This window comes from Daktulosphaira vitifoliae, unplaced genomic scaffold (genome assembly GCF_025091365.1).
Source record: "Daktulosphaira vitifoliae isolate Bord-2020 unplaced genomic scaffold, ASM2509136v1 Scaffold_3, whole genome shotgun sequence".
In the NCBI taxonomy this organism is placed as follows: Eukaryota; Metazoa; Arthropoda; class Insecta; order Hemiptera; family Phylloxeridae; genus Daktulosphaira; species Daktulosphaira vitifoliae.
Genome location: NW_026099574.1, coordinates 30,457,947 through 30,482,880, shown reverse-complemented (window position 1 = coordinate 30,482,880; position 24,934 = coordinate 30,457,947). Strand labels below are relative to the sequence as shown.

Below are 24,934 nucleotides of genomic sequence, written 5' to 3'. Positions count from 1 at the left end.
TGTTTTTGTCCGTCTCGCACCACTGCTTACGGTTCATACAAACTCCATTTTTCCAAAACGGGTGTCTTGCTTTTAATACTCCGCATTTGTTTGGAGCACGCGCCTCCTCCCTGTGCGGTCCGTGTGCTGTTGCCGCTACACAATACGACTGGATACGATCACGACGCCGTCCATTTATTGAGTTATAAACACTACGTTTTGATGGGTGCACACGACTAGATGGCTTGTATCTCTTCAAAACGCATACCATACAACTTATTCAAAATAAAATTAGCCTTATACAAAATTAATTTTGTAGGTCTCAGGGGAATAACGCGACAAATCTGATAATCGCACGGTTTAACTTCACGCATCTCTTAAGTGGACTCTTTGTTTGAAACCATTACCATATAAATAATAATCAAGATTACTTCATCAACAAATGGTTTACTATCGGCTTTTTTTTTTTATTTGTGTCGATAAATGTAATAAAATAACCTATTTGTAAAAAAAATACAGAAATCAAAATAAAAAATATTTGATATAACATGTTGAATTTTTTTTAAGTTATCTCTATAATTTGTAGATATTAGATTACAGAGACAACTCAAAAATAATGATAACAATTATTATGAACCACTTAATTAATCGAAAAGTATCGTTCACTTCAAATGTTTTAAAGTACATGTTGTCGAAATACGTTTGGTATGATAATAGATTTCAACTACAAAGTTTAATATTTAACTTTTTTATTTATAAATTTTAATTTAGTTAACTTATAATCACCATATATTGGAAATTTAGACGAATATCTACTGTAAAAAGTGGTAAGTGGTAACTTCAAAAAGACCTTTTTGTAAAGTAAAATAGTAATAAAATATAATAACTGTATTACACAGTTAAATCATACAACTAAAATGTAACACTTTTTAATAATCGTAGACCAAAATATACTTTGCTTAACCACATTTTTGCGCTGATTTTTTACAATTAGATCTTTTCCATCGCCTCTTTTTTTTAAGATTATTACTAATTTTTAAAAACTAGTATTTACATATAAAAATTGATTTTTAATATGTTAAAAATAATTGGTGAAAACTTAAGTTTTAAAATGTCATGTTTAACCTATTATTTGGTACTTTAAATTAATTTTTATGAAAGTTTATAATTTAAAAATGTTGAACTTTTTAACTTATTTTTTAGTTCAACTTGCGAGTTTAAAATTGATCATTAAATATTTATCGTAAAAAATCATTTCAATAGAAAAACTAATCATGTCTATGTAGCTATTGGTGTTTAATTAGATGCTACAATTGAAATATTCAGAACTATATTCTGTATAGTGATATCCTATATTACTCTATAATATACTAATATACTGTATCTAATTTCACCTATGATTTAGTCCACTGTTGTTGATTTTAATTTTAACTTATAATTTTTTTATATGTTAATACTCGTGTTTAAGTAATTAGTAATAATTTAAAATTTAGTGGAAACAAAACAAATTTAATTGTAAATTTTAAATTAGTGCGAAAAAATGATCAAGAAAATTATATTTTTGACTCTGATTAAAATTCCTTATAAACCATTTAATCATAATTAACAACAAAATATTTTCTGTAGTTTTGTATCAAGCCCTTCAATTTTTATACATGTTAGCCATATAAGTAATTGCTTTATATATTTTTATAATTTTTCCGTTAAAATTACAATTTTAAATTAATAAATATCAATTTCATACTGTATTTAATTACCATAATAAATATTTTGCTTATAAACCATACAACTTGTAATCAGGATGAAAATAAAGAAATAAGAGTTCATGTTGTTTTGGAAAAATTCAATAATTTGTGTTACATTAACAAAAGATAACTTTTGAATTAATTTGAAAATTGCCATTGTCCACAAATAATTGTTAATAACATACATCGTTATGTATTAACAATGGCAAATTAATCCTATTTTATATGTTTTCTTAATAATTCAAAGTTATTACTGGAATTAATACTTTCAATGTTGTGTTAATTTTTGGATTAATTTTGTTTCATATATTTGTTGAAAAACCAAGATTTAATTATTTTTATTAATGGAAATAAATCTATTGGCCGTAAATAATTTAATACATTTTTGCTCCAAAAAATATAAATAAAGTAATTAGAGATATAAAATATTCTGTAATTATCATTGTTGTAAATTAAAATTAAAAACAATGACATCAAAACAAAATATACCAGATGTTTAAAAATAACATTGATTTACCATATCTATCAAAACAAACAATCTCATATTTTGGGTAATATATTGCACTACATATTGATCACTTGAACTAGTTTTCTTAAAATTATTGTGTGTGATTATACAAATATAATACCAAAAATAAAATTAATTAAGCAAAATTAAAAGTAAAATAATTATTTGTTTTGTTTCAAGTAAAAGTAAGAGTTGAATATTGTCCACAGCCATTTCAACGACTAAATTTACCATTATATATTGACTGAATACATTTAGATAAAATTGTATAAAAATAAAGAGTTTAAAATAAACTAATTTTTTTACAATCAAAATTTCACAAACAGAAAAAAAAACAAAAATTAACTATTTAAAAATATTAACAATAGCATTGACTATTTTTTAAGTGCATTAAAACTAGTAAAATTCTAAAATTTGGAAAAAATATTTATGTTATAAATGTAACAAATACACATTGAGCTTCAATCTATACTATAAATTATACTAAAAAAAATATTTCTGTTGTTGAAACAAATTACACACTTAGGGCATCTTTTTAAAAACAAACAAATTATACTTTATTATTACACTTAAAAAAATTGTAAAATAAATCTATTTAATACATAATCTATTTATTACCAATTAAATGGTCATTATTACAGTTTATTTTTATAAAAAAATGTTAAAATTGTAATTAGGAACAGAATGCTTATCCAGGATAGTACACCTAAAACAAAAGGTTAAAAAGGAGAAACAAACAGTCAATTAGGATAAAATGGTAACACAAAAATAAAGATGTTTCTTCATTCTTTGGAATGTGAGAATAAAATGTAATAAATTTTATTAAGATTGCATTATTATTGGAACTGGTCCGATAGAGGATTCCAATGTGAAGGGAGTAACCTGATAAATGAAACATCGATTACAAACTCGTACTGGTTTTAAATGGCCAAATCTAGGTAGTGGGACAGAATTTGAGCTACATCGGGAACAAAACACCTAAATAAAAAATATTTATAATCAAAAAAATAAAATACAATTTTTACAAAAATTAAACTAGTTACTTTTCCACAATTTCGGCAGTGATGGCGTCTACGCACTACTGTAAATATAGCTTTGCATGACATGCATAAAGGTGCTTCATTATCTGGTATCCAAGGAGGTGGAGTTTCTAATGTTAATGATGAAACATCTCCTACCATTATTTCACCCCTCCATATAAGTGCTTCTTCTCCATTTTCAATATTAATTGACGAGTTGTTATTTCCAGTTATAATTACTAAATAATATATATTGAATAATTAATATTTTGATTAACAGGAACACTTTAAATAGAAATATATATAACATCAAATAGTAAATATTTAAGGTGATCCACTATGTCTCACACAATATCTTCATGAGTATAAGTTAAAATATAATTTTTTCCCCCTTCTTTCCCATTAATATTGTATCAACTTTAGTTTTTCTAATTGAAATATATATGTTTAATTAGTTTCCAAATAAAAAAATGATCTAATTAAGCAAATGACTGGTTGATAATTACTTTCAAACCAGTATTTTTGATTTTATCAACACATAAGAATAAGTATGAATGTAAAGCGCCTGTTAATTTTTATCTCTAAACATTTACGAATCACTGTACTATAAGTACCTGCTACAACGTAAAAATCCATATATCTTAAATTATTGGTTCTTAAAGATAATTATTTACTTAGACCATTTTATAATTTGTAAGATTATAGCTAAACAATTAATAACTAAATATTATAAATATTTTCATTTAAAAACTTATGTTGATACACCCTTAAAGGAAAATAAGAAGTATATATTTTGTGTTAATTAAAGTATGAATAAATAGTTACTTAGAGGAAAAAATTATATATATATATATATATATATATATAATATTATACTTAGAAATATATTATGTAAAACTTAGTTAACAGATTACCCTCTATGTTAATCTTAATATTAAATTTAGTAAAACACTCAACTATATCATATGAATACAATTTATTAGATGAACTCATATTTTAATATTACAGTAGAAAATCTGCCATCATTAGAAGAGAAACTATATAAGTTACTTAAATAGAAGTTAACAGAAATTCTCAAAAAAAGATACAATAAAAAATTAATGATTTTATTTAAAAGAATAATTTATTTTATTTAAATAAATATTGAATGTATAGTTCCCATTTTTATCAATTAATTATGTGTGTTATATTTATTAAAAAAAAAAGAAATCAAAACTAAACAAAATAATATCTGTAATTAAACATAAATTTAAAATTAAAAAAAAATAGAAAACAACTTTTTGAAAGATTACATACTAAGAGAACAAAATAATATTAATTTAGTATGTAAACACATTAAAGTACTATTAATTATTCATAATTTTTATATTATATTTAATTTAGTTTTTTTCATTTATAATTTTTGAAAAAATTGAGGTAAGTTATATACAGGGTGATTTTTTTATCATAACCCACTCAATTATTTACAGAATAATAATAATTAAAAAAATTATTTTTATTATTATCTTAAGTTACACATTATTCTTGAATTATTAACTATGTAATACTTTTTAAGTTTATCCCTTATGCCTGGTAAGGGTGTCAACTTTGTTTTTTTAAATGGTAACACATATTTTTAATTTAATAAAATGTTTGAGTTTTTAATTCAATAGTAAATGGCATTTGAATTTTTAATAAAACTTAATTTTTTTATTAGATATGAACACTCAAAGTTTCAAATTTTTGAGTTAATATATGTGTATAATACACTAGGGATTAAAAATACAGGTAGCTAATTGGTTTTTTATGATATTGCTATCACAGTCGCGGATTGTTTATTATCAATTATGACTATCAATAGATATACTTTTTGTATTGTCAGTTAGTGTATTTATAAACTCACAACAATTTGCCTTACTACCATTGATAATAACAATGCTGTTATATAACAAAAATTTGAAACTTTGAGTGTTCATATCTAATAAACAAATTAAGTTTTATTAAAAATTCAAATGCCATTTACTATTGAATTAAAAACTCAAACATTTTATTAAATTAAAAATATGTGTTACCATTTAAAAAAACAAAGTTGACACCCTTACCAGGCATAAGGGATGAACTTAAAAAGTATTACATATTTAATAATTCAAGAATAATGTGTAACTTAAGACAATAATAAAAAAAAAATTTTTACTTATTATTATTCTGTAAATAATTGAGTGGGTTATGATAAAAAAATCACTCTGTATATATTTAAAAAATCATATTACTTATTTTTTACAATAAACCTACCTGTATTTTCATTATCATCAGGATTACTACTAGAATTTGACATGAGAAAAACTGCTTTTAATATGTTGCGCAAATCACCCGCAAAATTAGTTTGTAATTGATCGGCTACACCAGAGATACAAACAAATAATCTATGTAACAAATCTTCATCAGACCTAAAAAAAATTAAAACTTTATAATACAAGAAAATATTGTACACATTTGTAGTTCAATTAAAAATTGTAAATTTTAATAAGTTCAATATATTTTTTCATAATAACTAGGGATAGAAATTATATATATTTATATATTATTTAAAATTATTTTGACCACACCATAAGCCAGAAAATTTTTTTTATTAATTTAATAGAAAACTTAGTAATGTATTGATACTGAGGTTATATCTTTGAGAGGATTACGATTATATCCCTCAAAAACGAAAAATATTTGTAGAATTACTATATAATTCTATGGCAAAAGTTGCATAAACTTGGGGACCCTTCAAAATAGCTCAAACAAAATTTATAAATACATAAAATTCCTATCCCTGATAATAGATGTCAAATTGTAATAATGTTTAATTATTGTAAATGATTATAAAAATTTATTTTTAATTAAACACAATATAATTTATATACAAGATGGGTGATATTTTTACCAAAAACTAAATAGAAATAGATTTATTAGTACACAGCAAGAACTTTTTTTACTGAAGTTAATAAAAGCAATTGAAATAAAAAAATTTAACAGATAATAAATAAAAATGTTTATCCAAATAAAATATTTTTAGAACATAATTATTAGGGTGGCAATAAAATTTTGACTTAAAAATTTGATAACCCATCAATATTGTTCCAAAATTAAAAAAGAATAAGTCACAAAAATGATCAAGATTCATTAGCCTTAAAAGATATCTCAAGAGTGATGAAAATCAGACCTAAGAGGTAATTTGACCAAAAATATTAAAAATATATTCTTATATATTAATTTTTTTTTTGAATAATAATGAAGGATAAGATTATCAAATTTTTAAAAGTTCCAATTTCATGGGTACGTTAATAATTATATTAAAATTCATGTGTTGTCAGTATAAATTATATTAAATTAAGTTTTTTTTTACTTTTTTAACATAATATTTTTAAAAAGTTTTTACCTGAATTTTGCTCGAGCTTTCTGGCGTCGCAATGAAAAATTACAGGAACTGTCTGTAGTAGAGCTATCAGTTTTACTTTCATCACTTTCATCGGCTGATGATGTTGTACAACTTGAACAACTTGAACACATTTCATGATTTTTGATCCTAAAAAAAGCATTTTTTTTTATAATTTATAGTATATAAATTTTAGTATAACATATAAAAACTCCAATGAAATCTAATAATTTGTACATATTGAAGATATGTTTGAAGATATGGTTAATAAAAGCAAATCCCGTTACATATTATTTTAATTATTTAATTTTATTAATTATTATAGATTTATTGGTATTTAGTCACCTTTTATTTAAATTTATTTTATGACTAAAATTTATAAATTTTGTTTAATAAAATATTTAACATATACATTTTTATCACATTGATTTTAATAATTTTAACTCTATAGTACACTTTACATAACATATGTAAAAAATGTTAATAAGTACTGTTAGTAGTCAATGAATATTGATAAAAATGTCTACTTACACAGGTTTCGAATTTCGATTACAGACTTTTAAACGACAAAGTACATTTGTACGTTTATTTGCTACTTTTCGTAGCTCTCTCCAATTTTTATTGTACCTTGAAACACTACAATCACATTTTTTATTTTCTAGCTTAGTATCGTTATTTGATTTTTTTCTTTTATGATTACAACAAATACTAGTTTGGCATTGGGCAGAACCATCACACTTTTCTTTTTTTTCTCCAGTTGACTTCCAACAGTTCCATTCTTTACAGCAACATACATGGTATGAACTTGAAGGTGGGCAATCGGTTTGTGTTGAACTACTAGAGACATTTGGGATTTTTGCTACCGAATTATTACCATTTGAATCTAAAGTGATGTTCAAATTTTCACTTTCAATATTCAAGTTTGTTTTAACTAAAATCTCAGTTAAAACTTCAGTTGCTGTAGCTAAACACTCAGTTAGATCAGCATCTGGTACAGAACTTGACTCTATACATTCATTAGCTGTACTAGAAGATACTGGACTTTTTAGTTCATTATTTTGAAGATCATTAGTTTTTGTTATGATAGTAGATTCAAATTTTTTTGCTGAAGGATTATTATTAAGTAAGTCTTGAGGAGATGAAGAAGGAAAACCTTTTCTATTACAATGTTCAATTGTAGTAACTTTTTTTTCAATTACTAATTCAGTAGTATTAGAAGAAAGACTTACAGAATCTTCATCACTTATATCATGAGATCTAAGTAACAACAATAATTAGTACAGAATTTAAATAGTAAATAATAAATAACTATATACTTTAAGTGTTGATTATTGGCAGTTAATTTATTATCAAATTTTACATCATCAGATGAACAAAGCATTCTTTCTAAAGTTGAAAGTTCTTTATCTGACAGCGTCCATAAAAGTTCTCGAATTTTAATTAACAATGACTGAAAAATTTTATACTTTAAAAATTTAAAATATCTTAAAATAAAATAATGTTTCAATTACTCTAAATGGACGGAACATATCAGACATATTTGAGGCATTTTGGTCTAAAGATAAAGGTGATATACAAGGATAAAATAGAAGACCTCCTACAATAGCTAAACGTGGTATAGTAAACATAAGAGCTGGATCATAATCATCTACCATTTCTTGACTTAATAAACCTTTAGCAAGAGCTCTAAAAATGATCAAAATTATTTTTTATTAATACAATTGTAAAATAACTATTTAAGTAAGATAACAGCACCAGACACTAGCATACTAAACACTTATTGACAATCACATATTAAATTATTTTTTTTTTTAATAAATTGTAGAACTTTATAAGGTAACTAACTAAAGCTTATTTTTCAGAATTTTCAAGAAGACTCTATGATATTTCAAACTGAAAATTGTCTAAGCTGATGAAATGTCAATGACTGGTTCCATTACCCTAGCTGTTTTATAGAAAAATTAAATCTGCTACCTTTGAAGAGTTTCTGAAAACAGAACTACTACAAGTTGTTGTAATTCATATTCATGAGCAGATTTTACTGGTACCATTGCTGACACATAACGCAGTTCAAATTCTGCTAATAAGTGATCAAAAGTGCACAATGATGATATCAAATTACGTAGACATGGAGGAGTTTGGTCACTACATAAGCTAGCATCTCTTAATAAACTGCGGACTTTTTCTAATGATTTAGTTAATGCTCTAGCAAGAGGTCTCATTGCTCCACTTTCAGCTTCTCTATTCATTATACTAGATCCTGCAGATAAACACTGAAAAAAAAAATAGTAAAATTTATTTAAACTAAAGTTACGTTACTTGTCTGATATACAGCAGTACTACTCCTAAATATAATATTTTTTAATAATGTCACTTTTATTATAATAGTGTTTAGTAATTATTTAACTCCAAAACTGAAAAAATATCTTGTAGAAAACATTCATTTTTTGTTTAATTATAAAACATTTTAGCAAAAAAACTAACTTGAATTAATTAAATTTAATAATGGTAGTAAGATTTAGAGACATAAATATATTGGGATGTTTTGGAATGATAATTAAAACTCACATACACTTTTATAAAAATGAAACTATAGCCTACATTATTTGTGAAGATTGATTAATACTCTAGTATAAATAATTACTTCAGCACCAAACCACAACTGTCCAGCTAAATTATCTTGAATTACATCATCAGGAAATTTGACACGAAAATCGCGACTAGCACGCTCGCCAGGTATTAATTCGTCCATAATTTTGATACAAATGGTTAAAACCTAAGCAAAAAAAAAAAAATGTATAATCATTTTAATAAAAAAAAAATTAAATTTAAATTACTTTGTCTTGACATTGTCTTAAGTGATTTACAAGGGCAGTGCACCGTTGAGGATCCTTTTTACCATCAAAGCTATCCAATTCTGCAGCAACCACATTTAATTCATCATCAGCATAAAAAAATTGAGCTAATAAGGAACGATCTCCTTTCTGAAAAAAAAAACCATTACAATGAAAATCAAAATATATTAATACGGTCTTGTATTATGTCTAGAAGTTCATGAGTTCATTTGTGCGCTGTAATCTACTGAACTGAGCAAACCAACCAATTCAATGATTTACTTTATAAAACACTGGAGATAATGTTATAAATAAATAAAAACAAAGATTCATTAATGATGTTATGATAAAAATTTTTAATCAATTCAATATGAACTAATTATCAGCGCATAAACAAATAACAGGTTCATTGTTCGAACGAGTGCCAAAAACATATTAACAATGAAACTATTTTAACCTAAGAAATAACTTATTTAATTAATTTTTTATTAAGATATTTAGTTAAAAAATGTTCACAATTTCTTTTGTATTGAAAATATTTGTATCTTTTTGAAAAATATTTATCTAACGTATTTCCCAAACACACAATTTAACTGAAATGTTTAGTTATTTTACATGGCTTATATTTGAGGGATTCAAATTTCACGTACAAATAGTATTACGCAAATGTAAATAAAATGAACAGTATTTTTCAGTATACTCACATATACTTTAGAAAAAAATAATAAAAGGTTTTCATTTTTTATCATTGCTTTTTAAGAAAAATATTATCAAATACAACAGTCAGAATGATAAAGCAATTCCTATTAGAATAAAAGAAAGCGCTAAGACACACAAAAAAATTAAGTCAATTGATGTCATTTTGGTAAATTTATTTGCAATACTGTGATAGTGTTTTAGAGTCAGATCGCCGAAACAAGCTATACTTTCACTTGGCGTCTGTTTTTCTTCACGGTCAATGCACGTCGGACTAAACACAACTCTCTAATAACATTAGAGGTTGTTCATACATTTCATTTTGCATTCAATTTTAAATAACTTTATGTGGGTGAAATTAACATTTAAAGAATAAAACACCATCGTCAGTGAGTACTATAAAAAAAACGGCACAGAAATAATCAATTTTACAATAAAACGCTATTTATAGTACTTATATTTGAAAAGAATTAACAATTAGGTTGTATTAATGTACAAGACACAACGAGGCCAACATGTCGTGTTGGTAACTAATTTTTATAACTAAGTATATATAACAAAAATTTCTGGTATTAAATATATTATAGTTATCATGTTTAGTGTTGATGGTAGATTAAATCAGGAACCTTTATGGGGACATATAATTTAAAATATTGTCAGTTTGAATGATATCCGACTTGATTAAATACATTCATAAGTAATGGTCTTTAGCCTAATTTAAATAATTGTATTTTATTAATCTATGGTTTCATCTATTTAAAAATAAAGCACCTACAAAATTGAAATTTTAATTGTATAACTATTATTTTTTACAGTTTTTGTTCAAATATTCATGATACAAAAGGTTAAAAAATGTAATATAACGATTTAATTTTTTCAAAAAAAATTTTGTTTTTAAATTTTTAGTTTTATAGTATAAATATCTAAGAATTTTAATTTGTTAAGTAATATCAAAGGGTTTCAATTCCAAAACCGGTTTATATTGGTATTGCTCCAGTCCCTAAATTAAAACGTGTCCAACAGTAAAAATTGTTGTATTATTATTATGTGATGTGAAATTTCTCCTTGAAGTTTCCGAACCGCCCGAATGACGATGAAGGTACTTGTGAAACGACCAGTTATATTGTGACTATTAACAAAGATACATAACACCTTTTAGCTTCCTATCTCCATTCCAATGCGTAAACACACTGAAGTCTGAATTAAATACGTGAAACAAGATTTTATTATCATAAATTTTTAAAAATTGTTTGTCAAGTTTTATTTGTTTCACTTTGAGAGATTACAGTAAACATTATTCATAAAATAAAATTAAGTTTATTTATTTATTGTTACTTAACTGTACTATTACTTCTTGAATAACTGAATAAATAATAACAACAAAAGAAATTAACATTTTTGCTAACTCTCGCGCATCAGAAAAACAACATTATAATAATTATTATTTTTCTAATTCCATAAAAAAAGCAAAGGTTTTTATTTTTTTTAATACTTTATTCATTATTATTATAATTGATGACGCAAAATGACATCATTGTATACGTTGACCAACTAACTACATATTAAATCAACTGAAATTCTCAAGAGAAAAAGATATCAAAATAATAATAAAAAAAAAATAATAGAATATTATAACACGTTGCAACTTATATTTTAATTAATTGTAGTATTAGAAAATAATAAAATATATAACATAATAAGTATACCTTGCAAAATATAGTAATTATAGTTTAAAAAATTTACCTTGACCGAGTTATTTTAAGAATTAGTGAAAAATCAATAAATCGAAATTTATAATTTGACAATAATCACAAATTAATGTTATATATTTTATTGAATTTACAATAATAAACATAGTGTATTACTATTATATATAAACTCAAAATATTAAGCTTGACATTATGAATTCAGCTATTAAAAAAACTACGAAACTAAGCATCCATTGTTATTTCTACCTTTTCTATACTAAATTCGAAGGACAAAAATACAAGTATGTTTAGTATACGTAACTATACAGTCGTAACATAAAATTCAGTTCAACTGAGTAAAAATATTACAGGTACTTATTTTTGTTTCTAAAAACTTTTATTCGATGACCATGAAGTTATATTACGTTATCAATTGAATAAGTTATAAATTTAACAATTAAAAATTGCATTGTTATTAAAAATAACTAATAGGTATCAATGACAACTGATGAATTGAATGAAAACTAGTAGTATATTACGATAGGAAATATTATAAGTAAAGTTGAATATTAACTCTATTCATTTTATATAGAGTAATTTAATATATAAAATGCGCAAGTCGCGCATTTAAAAATAGAAAAAGCAAACGAAGATATTTAATTTGTAAATTATAAGACAGTTTTTTTTTTTTTTTTAGAACATAGTTCAATTAGTCAATGAAACAAAAACTCTTTATTTATGTCAGGGATCAATATAATATATATATAATTTATTTATAAATTTATAATAACTTACACAAATACGAAAAACGCGATTTTGCTAATCTGAAAAGTTCATACATTCAAGAGTAAATACTAAGACTGGAGGATCAAATATTGTACGTCATCAAAAAACAAATATATTAAAAAAAAATTAATTCCAATTATGCAATATGACATATACGTAACTATTTTTAAATAGTCTTGTGTATATTTTCACTTGAAAATACATTATTACATTAAGCATACCGTAACGTTTTATTCTCAGATTTGGTAAAAATTGTAACAAAAAATGTAGAAAATAGTTATTATTAAATTGTCTTGAAACAGTTTCTTTAATTTCCGCATACTGTACTGTTATAAATTGTATGGAAGACGCAAGACCCGGAACACTAAAAACAATAGATGTAACACGGGCTCATGGTAATCAGTTTAATGTGGAGACAAAAGGTAATTATTTAAAGATAATATGAAGGCAAAACTAAAAACATTTTTTTTTAACACGCACAGATTTTTTTTTATAAAAAAAAAAATTATTGTTCCCAACAAAATAAAATATAATAAATAAGTGTAAAATTATTATTTTTGTTTAATTTTCATAAACTATTTAATGTTATTTCAAAATGTACATAAATTAATTAGTTAAAAATAGTAAATAAGGTGCAATTTTTAATTAAGAAAAATAGCTTCATTACTCTGACCTTCTATGCTATGAATAATTTTCTTCCTGATGATGCAAGTTTGATCATTGAACCATAAAATTTATAATAAACTTTATTAAAAATAGAAATAACATAAGATTTTTTCAGGAAGATATTTTCTTCCTGGTTTATAATAACGATACATACAATATGTGGAAATTCATTAACGTCGCAAAATTTTCAACTGTGAATTATAAATTTAATCTATATTATAACAACTGATTTTTGTTTAATAAATTTAATATTTAAATTAAAAATCTTTAGTAATTATAATCATACAAAATTAAATACAAATATATTTTAAATAATTTATCTATAATTATTTATGAATAGTTTAACTAAATTACTGAACTTATAGATTTTGTATAAATCAGTATTTGTAATTTTCACATGGAAGATCAAACATTATTGATTATGTAATGACCTATTGTTTAAAAATTGAATAAGAAAATCATAAGAACTAGTTGTATTAAAAGATTAAAACTAATATTAGTACTCTTTTCGATTAAAGTAATTAATGCGTTCTAATCAAGTCAAATGAAAAAAAACAAATGTATAAAATAATTTTACTTGTTAAATAGTTCGCTTTTGGTGCTAATTTTATATTGTTACAAAAAATTTCATTTTCACGATGTACACTACCAATAGGTTTATTATTCCAAATTGTAGAATCTTCTTGATAGAATTCAGTAAGGACACTATTGTTTATTAATATAAGTGGAGATATTTTAGATTTTATGACACCCAAAGTTTTTTAACAACATATTTTTCGTCCGGATAAAAAAAAAATTAAATGAAAAAAAAAAGAAAATCATAAATGGACACTTTAAGTAGATTAAATTATTTTTTGGCAAAATCCAACACACATCATTTTTTAATAATAAACTAATATCATATAAAAACATATAATAGAAAATTTAAAGAAAAATTTCATAATATAAAAAATGTTTGTACTGCTAATGTCAATATTTGTTAAATGTGCTGGCGGTAATCAATTTTAATTAATATTTAAAATGCTTACACAGCACTATATTTACAAATTATTTTATCTTGTTAGTTCTAGTTCTTGCTATTTTGATAACAAGGACAGTATATCTTATAATTATATTATTAATATAATATACCAAACACGATGACTAATAATAAAAGGGTACTTAAACGATAATAAACACGACTACATATGAAGTTTATAACTTTAATTTTAATATTTGTTTAATACAATAGTAAAAATAATACACCAATAAAATCTTGGATAAAGTTCCAAAAACAATTTAACAATAAAAACTTTAATTTAACACCACCTAGGAATAATTCGTATAAATTTAACAATTAAATTATTTTTTATTGTATACAATGTGCACATTAGATTAATAATTAAGGTAAAATCAATATTTTTTTCAATTATTATACAAGGTGACCCTTTTAATTCAATTTCTTTTAAAATAATTTTTTTATTATTATTTAATAATAATATTAAATTAATTTTTTTTTTTTTGCTTGTATTAGTATATATATATAATATTTCCATTTATCTGTTATATAATATTTTTTATGATTATCCCTTACATGTCTTATAGGGTGTCAACTTTATTTATTTAAACAGCAACATACATATTTAACCATTTTATAAAATAGAAAATTATGTAATTAAGATTACTGGTCCATTATTTAAGAAGTTATTAACAATTTAAATAATGACTGGAAGTGAGGTGTGGGTGCTGTCATTTTTATCAGTAAACATTTCGCAGTCTCTAATCTCGCCTATATATAAAAATGTTAATAACTTCTGAAATACTGATCATTACTATAATTAAAACATTTTTTTTAACTTGGAAAATGTATGTATAGTATAAATAATCGTATTTATTATATTCTTATTAATAAATGGAAGTAAGTTATGTTATTATTGCTTATTTTATTTTTTAACTTCAATGAATGTTTAAAAAAAAATTGTTGCAATAATTTTATAAGTAATAATCCTATTTGTACATAACTACTAGAATTCACAATAAAAAATCAATAATATAATAGTACATCATTAAAAGACTCAAAATTATTCATATGTTTAAGAAGGAGGAGTCTCCCGAGACTCTGGGAACTAGCCGAATCAAGCACCCTCTTTAATAACATATTTAGGAAGGCTTATATATAATATCTAAAATGTAAAGTAAAAGGGAACTTTCCCCTCCATTTTCTCACACTACTATGATTTTACGTTGATGTCGCGACGTAAATGGCAGATCCATTCTTTAGAATTTCATTAAATAAAAAAAATTACATGTATTATATTACAAATATTTATTGAGGATTTACTAACTGACGTATCAAGGGCCCTAGAAAGATTTTTTTTTTTCCAATATTATAAGCTGAAATACAGCTCTGATGTTAAGCAGAGAAAAGTTCATTTTGGATTATTCACCAATTATTTTTTAACTCAAAATCTCTTAGCTCAAGAAAGCCATGTATATTTTATTAATATCTTTCTATTAATTTAGCATAATGCAGTCATGTTCGTCTTTATTCCAAGTGTTAAATTGAAATACTTTGACAAATTATTAATTTTTAATATTTATTTATTTTTTTATACTTGTTTAATCATAATACTCATATATTAATTTTTTTTCTCTAGTAACAGACTCCACATCCAATACAAAATAGATAGAACTATATATTTATAAGCCATTTCTCAAAATATATTACTCATGAGAAATTAAACTTTGGCGAGAGAAAAAATGAAATTAAACCAATTAACTTAAGATCATTAGTCATGCGTTAAAATTATATTTCTATGATAGTTACCAACTTTTATTATTAAAAAATGTTTTTTTAAACTCGTTATGGTAAATTTTGATAACTGTAATATACTTATTCATGGGTAATTCCAAAAAAATATTTTTATGAAGAACTAAATCAATAGTTAAATTTACTTTAATCGTGTCATAATCAAAAAAATTAAAGTACCTCTGAGGAGTATCTGCTATCATACTAACCTATCTACAGTTGATCGCCACATTTAAACCTTGAAATTAGTTCTAAAAATTCATTATAATTAAGTAGTAACCCACTCAGAAATTTTAAACTAGAAACTGTATATGAATAATAATCTAATATATTTTGGCTGTTTTTCAGAAATCGTGATATTATGGATATTTAATTGTCAATTTTTATACAAAAATAATCGAATATGTTCCTATTGAAATCGCTTGTCTCACGTATTATATATTCTTTCGCTTCTTTTTACAATATTCAGTTACCAAGAATAAGTGTAAAAATTTAAGATTTACATATTCGCATACTAATCTCCAAACAAACGTTAAAGAATTAGATAGTTCAATTGATTGATGTTTAATTTAGATCTTAAAATTTGCTGATAGTTTTTTTTCAAGCAAAACCATAAAATTTCTATAATCATTTTTTTTCTTTTTACAAAAAACGCATTTTTCATCCAGTAAAAAAACCTTGAAAAATATTAATTTTACATTATCTGATTTAAAATAATATTTTTAAATATTTACAAATAAAATAAAAATATAAAAAGTAGTTATTATTTGCAATAATATTATTACCTAAATAAAACATAAAATAGAATAGCGAAAAATACTTAAGAAAACAACTGTACTACTATTAACTTGACATCATTTTAACATTCAAAATATTTCGCACAAGCCAAAGAACTTAAAATATTAAGGTGGTAGGAGTGTAGTATATAATGTTGAATACAAGTTTCACCTCCAATATAACCTTGAGTATTGCACTAATAATTGTTAATAACATAAATAAATGCGCTTATATTAGGCTCATTGTGTTGCAAACCTTTACAGCGATTATTTACGAATTTAGGACGGAAGACAATTATCGAATTCTAATTCAAAAAAAAAAAAAAAAGTTATCTAAATCGAAAGGAAACTTAACTAAAATAAGTTTCTTTTCACTATTATTAAAAAATTATATGCTGTAAACAAATACAATGATGCAAAAATTAAGTCATTGTTAAATTGTTCTATTGAAGACACTTTTTTTTAAAAGTTGAAAATTTTTTTTAGTAAATTTTGATTCTATGACAACCATTATTTCCTACACAATATTGTTAAGAACTAATAAATACTTTTATCATATAATTAACTGAAATTCATATAATTAAATATTTACCTTAAAAAATATGATAACTTAATTTAGTTCTCTTTAACAACTTCCATTAATTTTTTTCTATGCAGCATAACATTTTAAGCTAATTACACTGGTATTAGCTAAAATTACACTACAAAAAGTCTTTAACAAATATATGTGTTTTCTTATTTTATGAAACTAAGTATTTTAATATAAATATGATAACATACTTTTTAAATTACTATTTTCGATAATCTTGGAGATGACCACTAATTATATAAATATTCATGAAAAAAAAGCTTTTTACTAAAATTAGCTATTTTTTATACATCTTAAAATTCAACTTTATATAACTATTAACAAATATTTACTACAAGTGGAGATTATACATAGTAATAATACACAAATAATTATCAAATAATAGAATAATTATTTAAAATTTACATGTAATACAAGATAAACCAGATCTAATTGATCTCTCACAACATTTGATACAATTACACATTTTGTTGTGATCTTTGTTTTTAATAATTTATGTATTCTTAGACTACATTAAATTCATATATTCAATAATTTATTTTTAATAATAAAAGTAATTCAACATTTCTTTTTTTATAAAACATTTATTTAAATTTCAATATAGCCAGTTTTTAAGACTTAAAAAAAAAAAAAATTAATGGGTCAATAATAACTTTATATTGAGTTACAAGCAAATTAATACATAAAGGAATGGATGTGTAATACAATTGGAGTATACATTATTAATATACACAAGTATGATCTGTATTTTCATAATTACTCATCCAACTTGTTATGGACCCATTTATCACTTTTGTAATAAAAATGTTAAAAATTGGCAATTTTGAAAATTAAACAAAAATTTTTTTAACTATTTCTATTATTAAAAACAAAATTTTAATTATATCAAATGTTATATAAATTATCAGTTACATCTGGTTTATTCTAAATTAACTTGTATACTTGAAAAATGTTTCTTAAGAACTAAGATATTGGTTAAAATAATGCAGGAGTGAAGTCTTGTGATTAAGTAAAATATTAATAAAATATACTAATGTAAAAAGTTGCTTTTTATAAAGGGATGGGAGATAATATAAAACGTATTGAACTGTGAACTTTAAACTTTTATTTTTATAAAATTTAAATCACAATATTAAATTTCAATTTAAAACTGTTAGTGACGACAATATGAAAAATATATAGATTATATAATAAAAAATATAACTTATCAACCAAAAGCGAACATGTAAATAAACCCTGCATTCCTGTAAGCATATATGTAAATACTTAAGTAGTTATCCTACTGTAGTATATACTCAAATAAAATCTGATTTAATAATAATAATTTTCAGTAATTGTTATGAAATCGCTAGATAATTTTCATTCTTAAATTATAATATAATATACATATAAATACAACTTTTTTATAAATCTTTAATTCACTAACACATAATATAATATCTAACAATAAGACCACAACCTTCAAAGAATAGAAATACACAAATTTTTTTATCTAAAGGAAAATTAAAAAGTGATAATTATATTTACTTCTCAAAATATTATGTTCAATAGTTTTTAGAATTTTCAGTTAACACAAAAGTGGCAAATAAAAATAATGATTCACCATCATACATTTTTTAATTCATAATGTAATGAATATAGTAGATAATAATATTGAGATAAATAATAATATTTTTTCATTGTCTAAAATTATTTTATGTAATTTAGATAAGCATAAGTACTAGAACAATATGTATTTTGAATGATTTATATTTTTTAAGTATTTAAATAAGAAATAATAACAGTAATTTATATGAATAAGTCCTATATATGTATAACTACGTAATTTGATGGTAACCTAATCAATACAAATTATCATACATTTTTTTATTTAGATTAATTCAATTGATTATACGAATATAATGAATAAAGTATAACAAATAAAAAGAAGAATTGCACATATATATTTCATTTCAGTGATAAGATATATATTATTGCAATTCCTACAAAATATAATATAAATTATGCGCTGGAAATTGATAACTATTGAAGTTTTTGATTTATAATATTAAATAATATCTAACAATAAATTATAGTACTCACCTTTGGTTTATAAAACCATTTTCGAATAGATTCCATTATTATAGACAACTTAGGCAAAGTCAATCTTTAAAAAATTAAGAAAGCTAGACTAATGCTTATGTATCATGCGCTTCAAGTAAACAACAAATAAAAGGGCAAAGCCTGTCAAATAACAGGACGGCGAGACATTTTGAGCCGATCGTTTAAGCAACTCAAGTACAAAACATCAAATGCTATAAACTTATACTTTCAAGAAAATTTTAGAAATAAACACTGACGCACCACTGTTATCATAGATTTGCGCACATTGTTATTATTCGTTCTACATACGAAATATGGACTCACGCAAGCGCTGTCTAAGAGGCCTGACGAGCGAAGACTAACGGGAAGCGGTAGGAGTTGGGTTCTAGCAAACCATAAGTTCTGACACCATAGATTCATAAGTGAAGGATAGATAATCAAGGTACATGAGAAAAAGTGAGAAAACGTGAGATGGTAATACCACTGACACCACCCAAAATATTGTACACCAAGAACATGGTTGAATTCAAGTTTTTATCTCCAATTAGTATACCAACATTGACAACATGTATAAAGAAATGTATCGCTTAACTGGCTACACCGTTTTCAATATTTTAAAATTATTTAGTAATTGGAATGCATCATTGCTTAAAAAAACTTTGTGATAAAGCTAATAACTACGGATTACCAATATATTTAGTAGAATACTTTCATGAACACCATGGAAATACATTTAACAACCTTATCTAACCTTAAATAATTATTAATGAATCTAAATCATAAAATTTATTAGTCTTTATTATTCAAGGATTTCAAGGAATATACATTTATTCTGAATACTAATATTTCAATGTAAAAATTAGCTTTTTTAAATTTAAGTATTCAGTACTTATGTAATTTTTAACATAATTAGGAATACATTGCAAAAAAAAATTATAATTTTACTAAACTAAATGTATTTAAGATTAAGATTAAAATTATTAGGCATATATTATTGATTATTGATTCTCTTGGGTTGAGTAATGTATTTTATTTATTAAATAAGATATAAAATAATTTTTAGAATTGATATAATGATTCGAAAAAGTATTCTACCCAAGTATGTTTACTCAGAAACTGTTCATGAAGGTTCAATCTTTTATGTTGATTGATAGATAATTTTGTTTATCAAATATCACTTTGGAAAAACGAATTTTTAAAATACATTTATTTCATACTTTTATTTTTTAACATATTATGTTATTAAGAGAGATACGAGTTGAATCCTTTTAATAAAAAAAAAAAAATAAAAATGTTAAAGATATTAGTATATTGAATCACCATATAACGTTATTTTTCTTATATATAATAAAACATTTATATTTTACTTCATATAGCAAATGCAATCAAAATTACAAAACGATGTCTTATTTTCTATTTTTTTAGCTTCGATGCGAAGCTGACAAGGTATTAATTTCACTATGTTTTTTTTTTTTCTGTCTGTTACCACTTTTTCTCAAATCTCACCAAACCGATTTCTTTCAACAATACATCAAAAGATCACAAATCGTATCTAGTCGAAGACATTACCCTCAAAAATTGAAAAAATTTCGCTCGTTCCCCGTAAACGGAGGAAATCCCCCAAAAAATTACAAATTTAAAAATCGCTAATTTTTGACATTTCTTCAATTTTTTTACTTAAAATTGCCATAACTTTTTTAAAAATGAACAAATCAATATAATTTTCTTTTTTATAGATGCTTGATGTCTTTACCTATCATTTGGTATATTTTATAAATTTAACCCTTTATCAGCCCACAGGGGGGGGATTCAAAATGACAACTTTTTCACAAAAAATTAACTTTATCAACTTAACTTTTGAAAGTGTTCCGAAAATACTGACACTTTTATATATATCTTAAATTAAAGCTTATGTAATATACTTTATTATGGAAAAAATTTCGGACTGTTCACAGTGAAAATGGCTACCGTATACTATTTTTGTGTTAAAATTCTAGATTTTATATTTTACATTTTTAACTTTAAAATGTTATAACTTTTTGAAAAATATATGAATCAACACAATTTTTTTTTTGAAATAATATTTTTTAATAATCCCTTTTTCATTCGAAATACTTTTTTTTTTAATCGGACTATTTCCCTTAATACAGGGGAGGTTCAAAACATAAAATTGCGTATAGAAAGTAAAACTTTTTCAACTTAATTTTTGAAATTGTTCCGGAAATACTGACACTTTTATATATATCGAAAATTAAAGCTTATGTATACTTAAATATTAAAAAAAAAAATTTCGGACTTTATTTTGTTTTCACGGTGAAAATGCTATTTTTGTGTGAAAATTCTCGATTTTATTTTTAAAATTTTTAACTTTAAAATGTTATAACTTTTTGAAAAGTGTATGGATCAACACAATTTTTTTATGAGAAATAATATTTTTTAATAATCCCTTTTTCATTCGAAATACTTTATCTTAATTAGGATATTAATAAGGAACTATCAGATCATGTAACTTGGGATAAACCACCAATTTTTTAAAATTAAACACTATCTAAAGATTTGCATCGAAGCGTCTTTTTTTTTATAGTGATTTTAATCAATGTCAGATATCATTATACTTGATCCAACTATGCCACGTCACCACTGTGCCGCGACCCCTCTGTACTGGGTTTTTTTATTTATAAAAGAGCTCAGCGACATTATTCTGGAAAAATTAATGTTAAGATGAGAAAACTTTTTTTTATCACTGTTAACACATGAGAGTTTAAAATTTTCTAAAAAACACTCATTGCAATTTAAAATTTAAAAATTTTACCAGACCTTCCTAGAGATATTGAATAGGTACCCTCAAAATTTAGTTTAAAAGTTTTTAACTGAATCATGAGCTTTTTTTTTTAAGTTTATGTGAATAGTTTTTATTTGGACATTATTTTGAAATAATCGTGATACGCACCCATTTAGAGAAATAAAGGCACAAATATAAACAAAATTATTTTGTTTATTTAAAAAAGAATGCTTACAAATTGTATAGTAATTGTAAAAAAATGTTTGCTTACCTATTGTATTAAATAATAATTTAAGGTTATTATTAAGTATATTTCCAAATAAAAATTTGTATTTTTTTTTTTTGTAGTCATATAATAAGACATGAAAATATTTAGATATATGTTATAAGATATATTTTTATAATATTCTGTAATTTTTCCAATACTTATTTTATTTTTAATCCTTTTAAAATTTTATTCATTTTAATAATTAAATGTTTACTATATTTTTGTTATACTAATTGTGAAGTATTACTTTTGTGTAAAAAACTTATCGAGGTCATAACAATCGTTGAATTTTATAATTGTTGGTTTATTATTGTTATCAATTATTACCTATGACTGCGCGCCAAAAAAGTCGTGTTAAAAACTGTTACGATTATCAATATCATTGTATTGCGTCCACTACGAATATTAACAGTTCAGTATGATATATTTATTGTTAACTCAATGGATAACAGAATATTTGTTTATTGTCCCATGTAACTATGATAATACAATGTTTTTAAAATTTTAGTTGTATAAAATATTGATGCATTATTTCACAGGCCAATTGGGACTGTTTTTAATGTAAGGGTGCAACCGCACACCCTGACCCCTACTAATGATGCCCCTGCTGGTAAGGAATGACCTCAGCTAGGCGGAGCCTAGTTTTTTTATATTACTACATTATTAGAAATAAGAAAAAATTAAGACGTTTAAATTTTAAAATAAAATGAGATGCATAGAAAATAACATTAAAATATTTTAATTATTAAATTATAATGATTGATATAAATATGTGAACAAATTCAATATTATAAATTTATATTCTTCAACATTTTGTAAACATTTGATAATTTTACAATATTACCATTAATTATAAATACTAGTATTCCATATAATATAGAAAAATCAAATTTTATCGAACTTAAATTTATTAAATCTAAAAATCTTTAAAGATTTAATTAAAGGGTGAATTAAAATATGAGTTTGTGGTATCAACAATTTTCATTACATTTTTTTTACTTTTACAACTGTTAAGTTGGTTAATACGAATTGTATTGGTATATCTTGTGAAATGTATAAGTGCAGTGTTTTCCCGTTGCCTTCTGCACTAAAAACTAATCTAAAAAGTAATTATTCAAAATATTGAAAAAAAATAATGTAAAATTTTTTTTGAGAATAAAATTTATAATTTGAAAATATTATATAATATTAAATTTTAAAATAAGTTTATAATGTATGTGTAATTGTCGAGTTATAATATTTATATAATAAAAATAAAAGTTTAGAATATAGTTTAATCCCTTAAAAATTGATTAAAATAAAGTGAAAAATGTAAGTAGATCAAAAACTATAAAAGTTATTAATTAGATCTCTTCCACTCTGTATATTAGAACCAATGTATTAAAGCAATACAAACTATTTTTTAGCTATTTTATATAATTTTAATACAAAACCATTTCAGTCCCATAAGTATCTTCGAATATACTTCTAAAAAAACTATTTATAAAATTGTAGTCCACAAATTGTAATTTTTCTTTTATAAATAATAAATATATTTCGGTAAGTTTAATATTCTTCTTTACAATATCTTGAAAATTTGAAACTTCTATTGTACTATAAATCTTTTTTATTGATTCTTTATCAATTAAAATAAGACTATTAGCTCGTTGTTCAGCAATAAATATTGTATTACTCAAATTATTTGATATAATTTTTTTTAAATCGGTTTTGTTGCTACACGTCATCAAAGTTTCATAAAGTGACCGTAGGTTTGGATTATAATCTAGAGCTATGAATTCTAAGAAATTTTTGAACAAATCACAAAATAAAAGCCATAAATCTAAATTATCAGAAAAAGACCGTTGCTTAAGAAGCGAAATAGAACCATTTTTAATTGTTGATATGTAATAAATTCCGAATAATTTGACATGGATATATAAAAAACTGAGAATTGGCGAAACAATAATTGTTATCAATTGTTTGTGATAATCAAAAAGATCATAGTAATAATCGGTCACCCAAGCGGCTAAAGTTAGTTGATATGATTTATGCAAGTTACTGAAAATTTCATCTGACCATTTCAATCCAACACTTTTTTTCATTAATTCATCTTTAAAAAAATTAACATCCTCGCCAATATGATTTATAAATAAACTCGTAGGCGAGTAATAATCTAATTTACCAAATTCTTTTAGATATTTACATAAAATTTCTTTTATATTAGCAATACATGTATTAATATTTTGAATGAGGATTTTAGGCTCTTCACTTACTAGTGAAATATTTTCTTCGTCATTTTTTAAATAGCTATACATAGGTTGTCGAATTATTTCCATTGAATTTAATACT

General features: G+C 23.3%; 1 protein-coding gene and 1 long non-coding RNA gene across 2 annotated transcripts; one reads left to right on the top strand and one right to left on the bottom strand.

The window, feature by feature from the left end:
- Nucleotides 1–622: 622 nt before the first annotated feature.
- Nucleotides 623–9,701, top strand: LOC126900446 (uncharacterized). Its single transcript, XR_007702860.1, has 2 exons — nt 623–806; nt 8,514–9,701. It is a non-coding gene; the product is annotated as an uncharacterized LOC126900446 (long non-coding RNA).
- LOC126900445 (lateral signaling target protein 2 homolog) lies at nt 2,827–19,932 on the bottom strand. Its single transcript, XM_050676157.1, has 11 exons — nt 19,557–19,932; nt 9,489–9,635; nt 9,296–9,427; nt 8,626–8,924; nt 8,163–8,337; nt 7,968–8,101; nt 7,183–7,908; nt 6,655–6,801; nt 5,523–5,677; nt 3,276–3,490; nt 2,827–3,210 (listed from the first exon to the last, which is right to left on the bottom strand). The coding sequence occupies exons 1-11, from the start codon at nt 19,590–19,592 to the stop codon at nt 3,055–3,057; spliced, it is 2,322 nt and encodes a 773-aa protein (XP_050532114.1). The 5' UTR covers nt 19,593–19,932; the 3' UTR covers nt 2,827–3,054.
- Between the last annotated feature and the right edge of the window lie 5,002 nt (nt 19,933–24,934).

Excerpts from the sequence above, each read along its gene's own strand:
- LOC126900445 (XM_050676157.1), bottom strand. The coding sequence starts at position 19,592 with ATGGAATCTATTCGAAAATGGTTTTATAAACCAAAG. Across the intron at positions 5,678-6,654 it reads AAAGCTCGAGCAAAATTCAG|GTCTGATGAAGATTTGTTAC; the intron begins GTAAAAACTTTT and ends AATTTTTTTTAG. Across the intron at positions 3,211-3,275 it reads ACTGCCGAAATTGTGGAAAA|GTGTTTTGTTCCCGATGTAG; the intron begins GTAACTAGTTTA and ends TTTTTTATTTAG.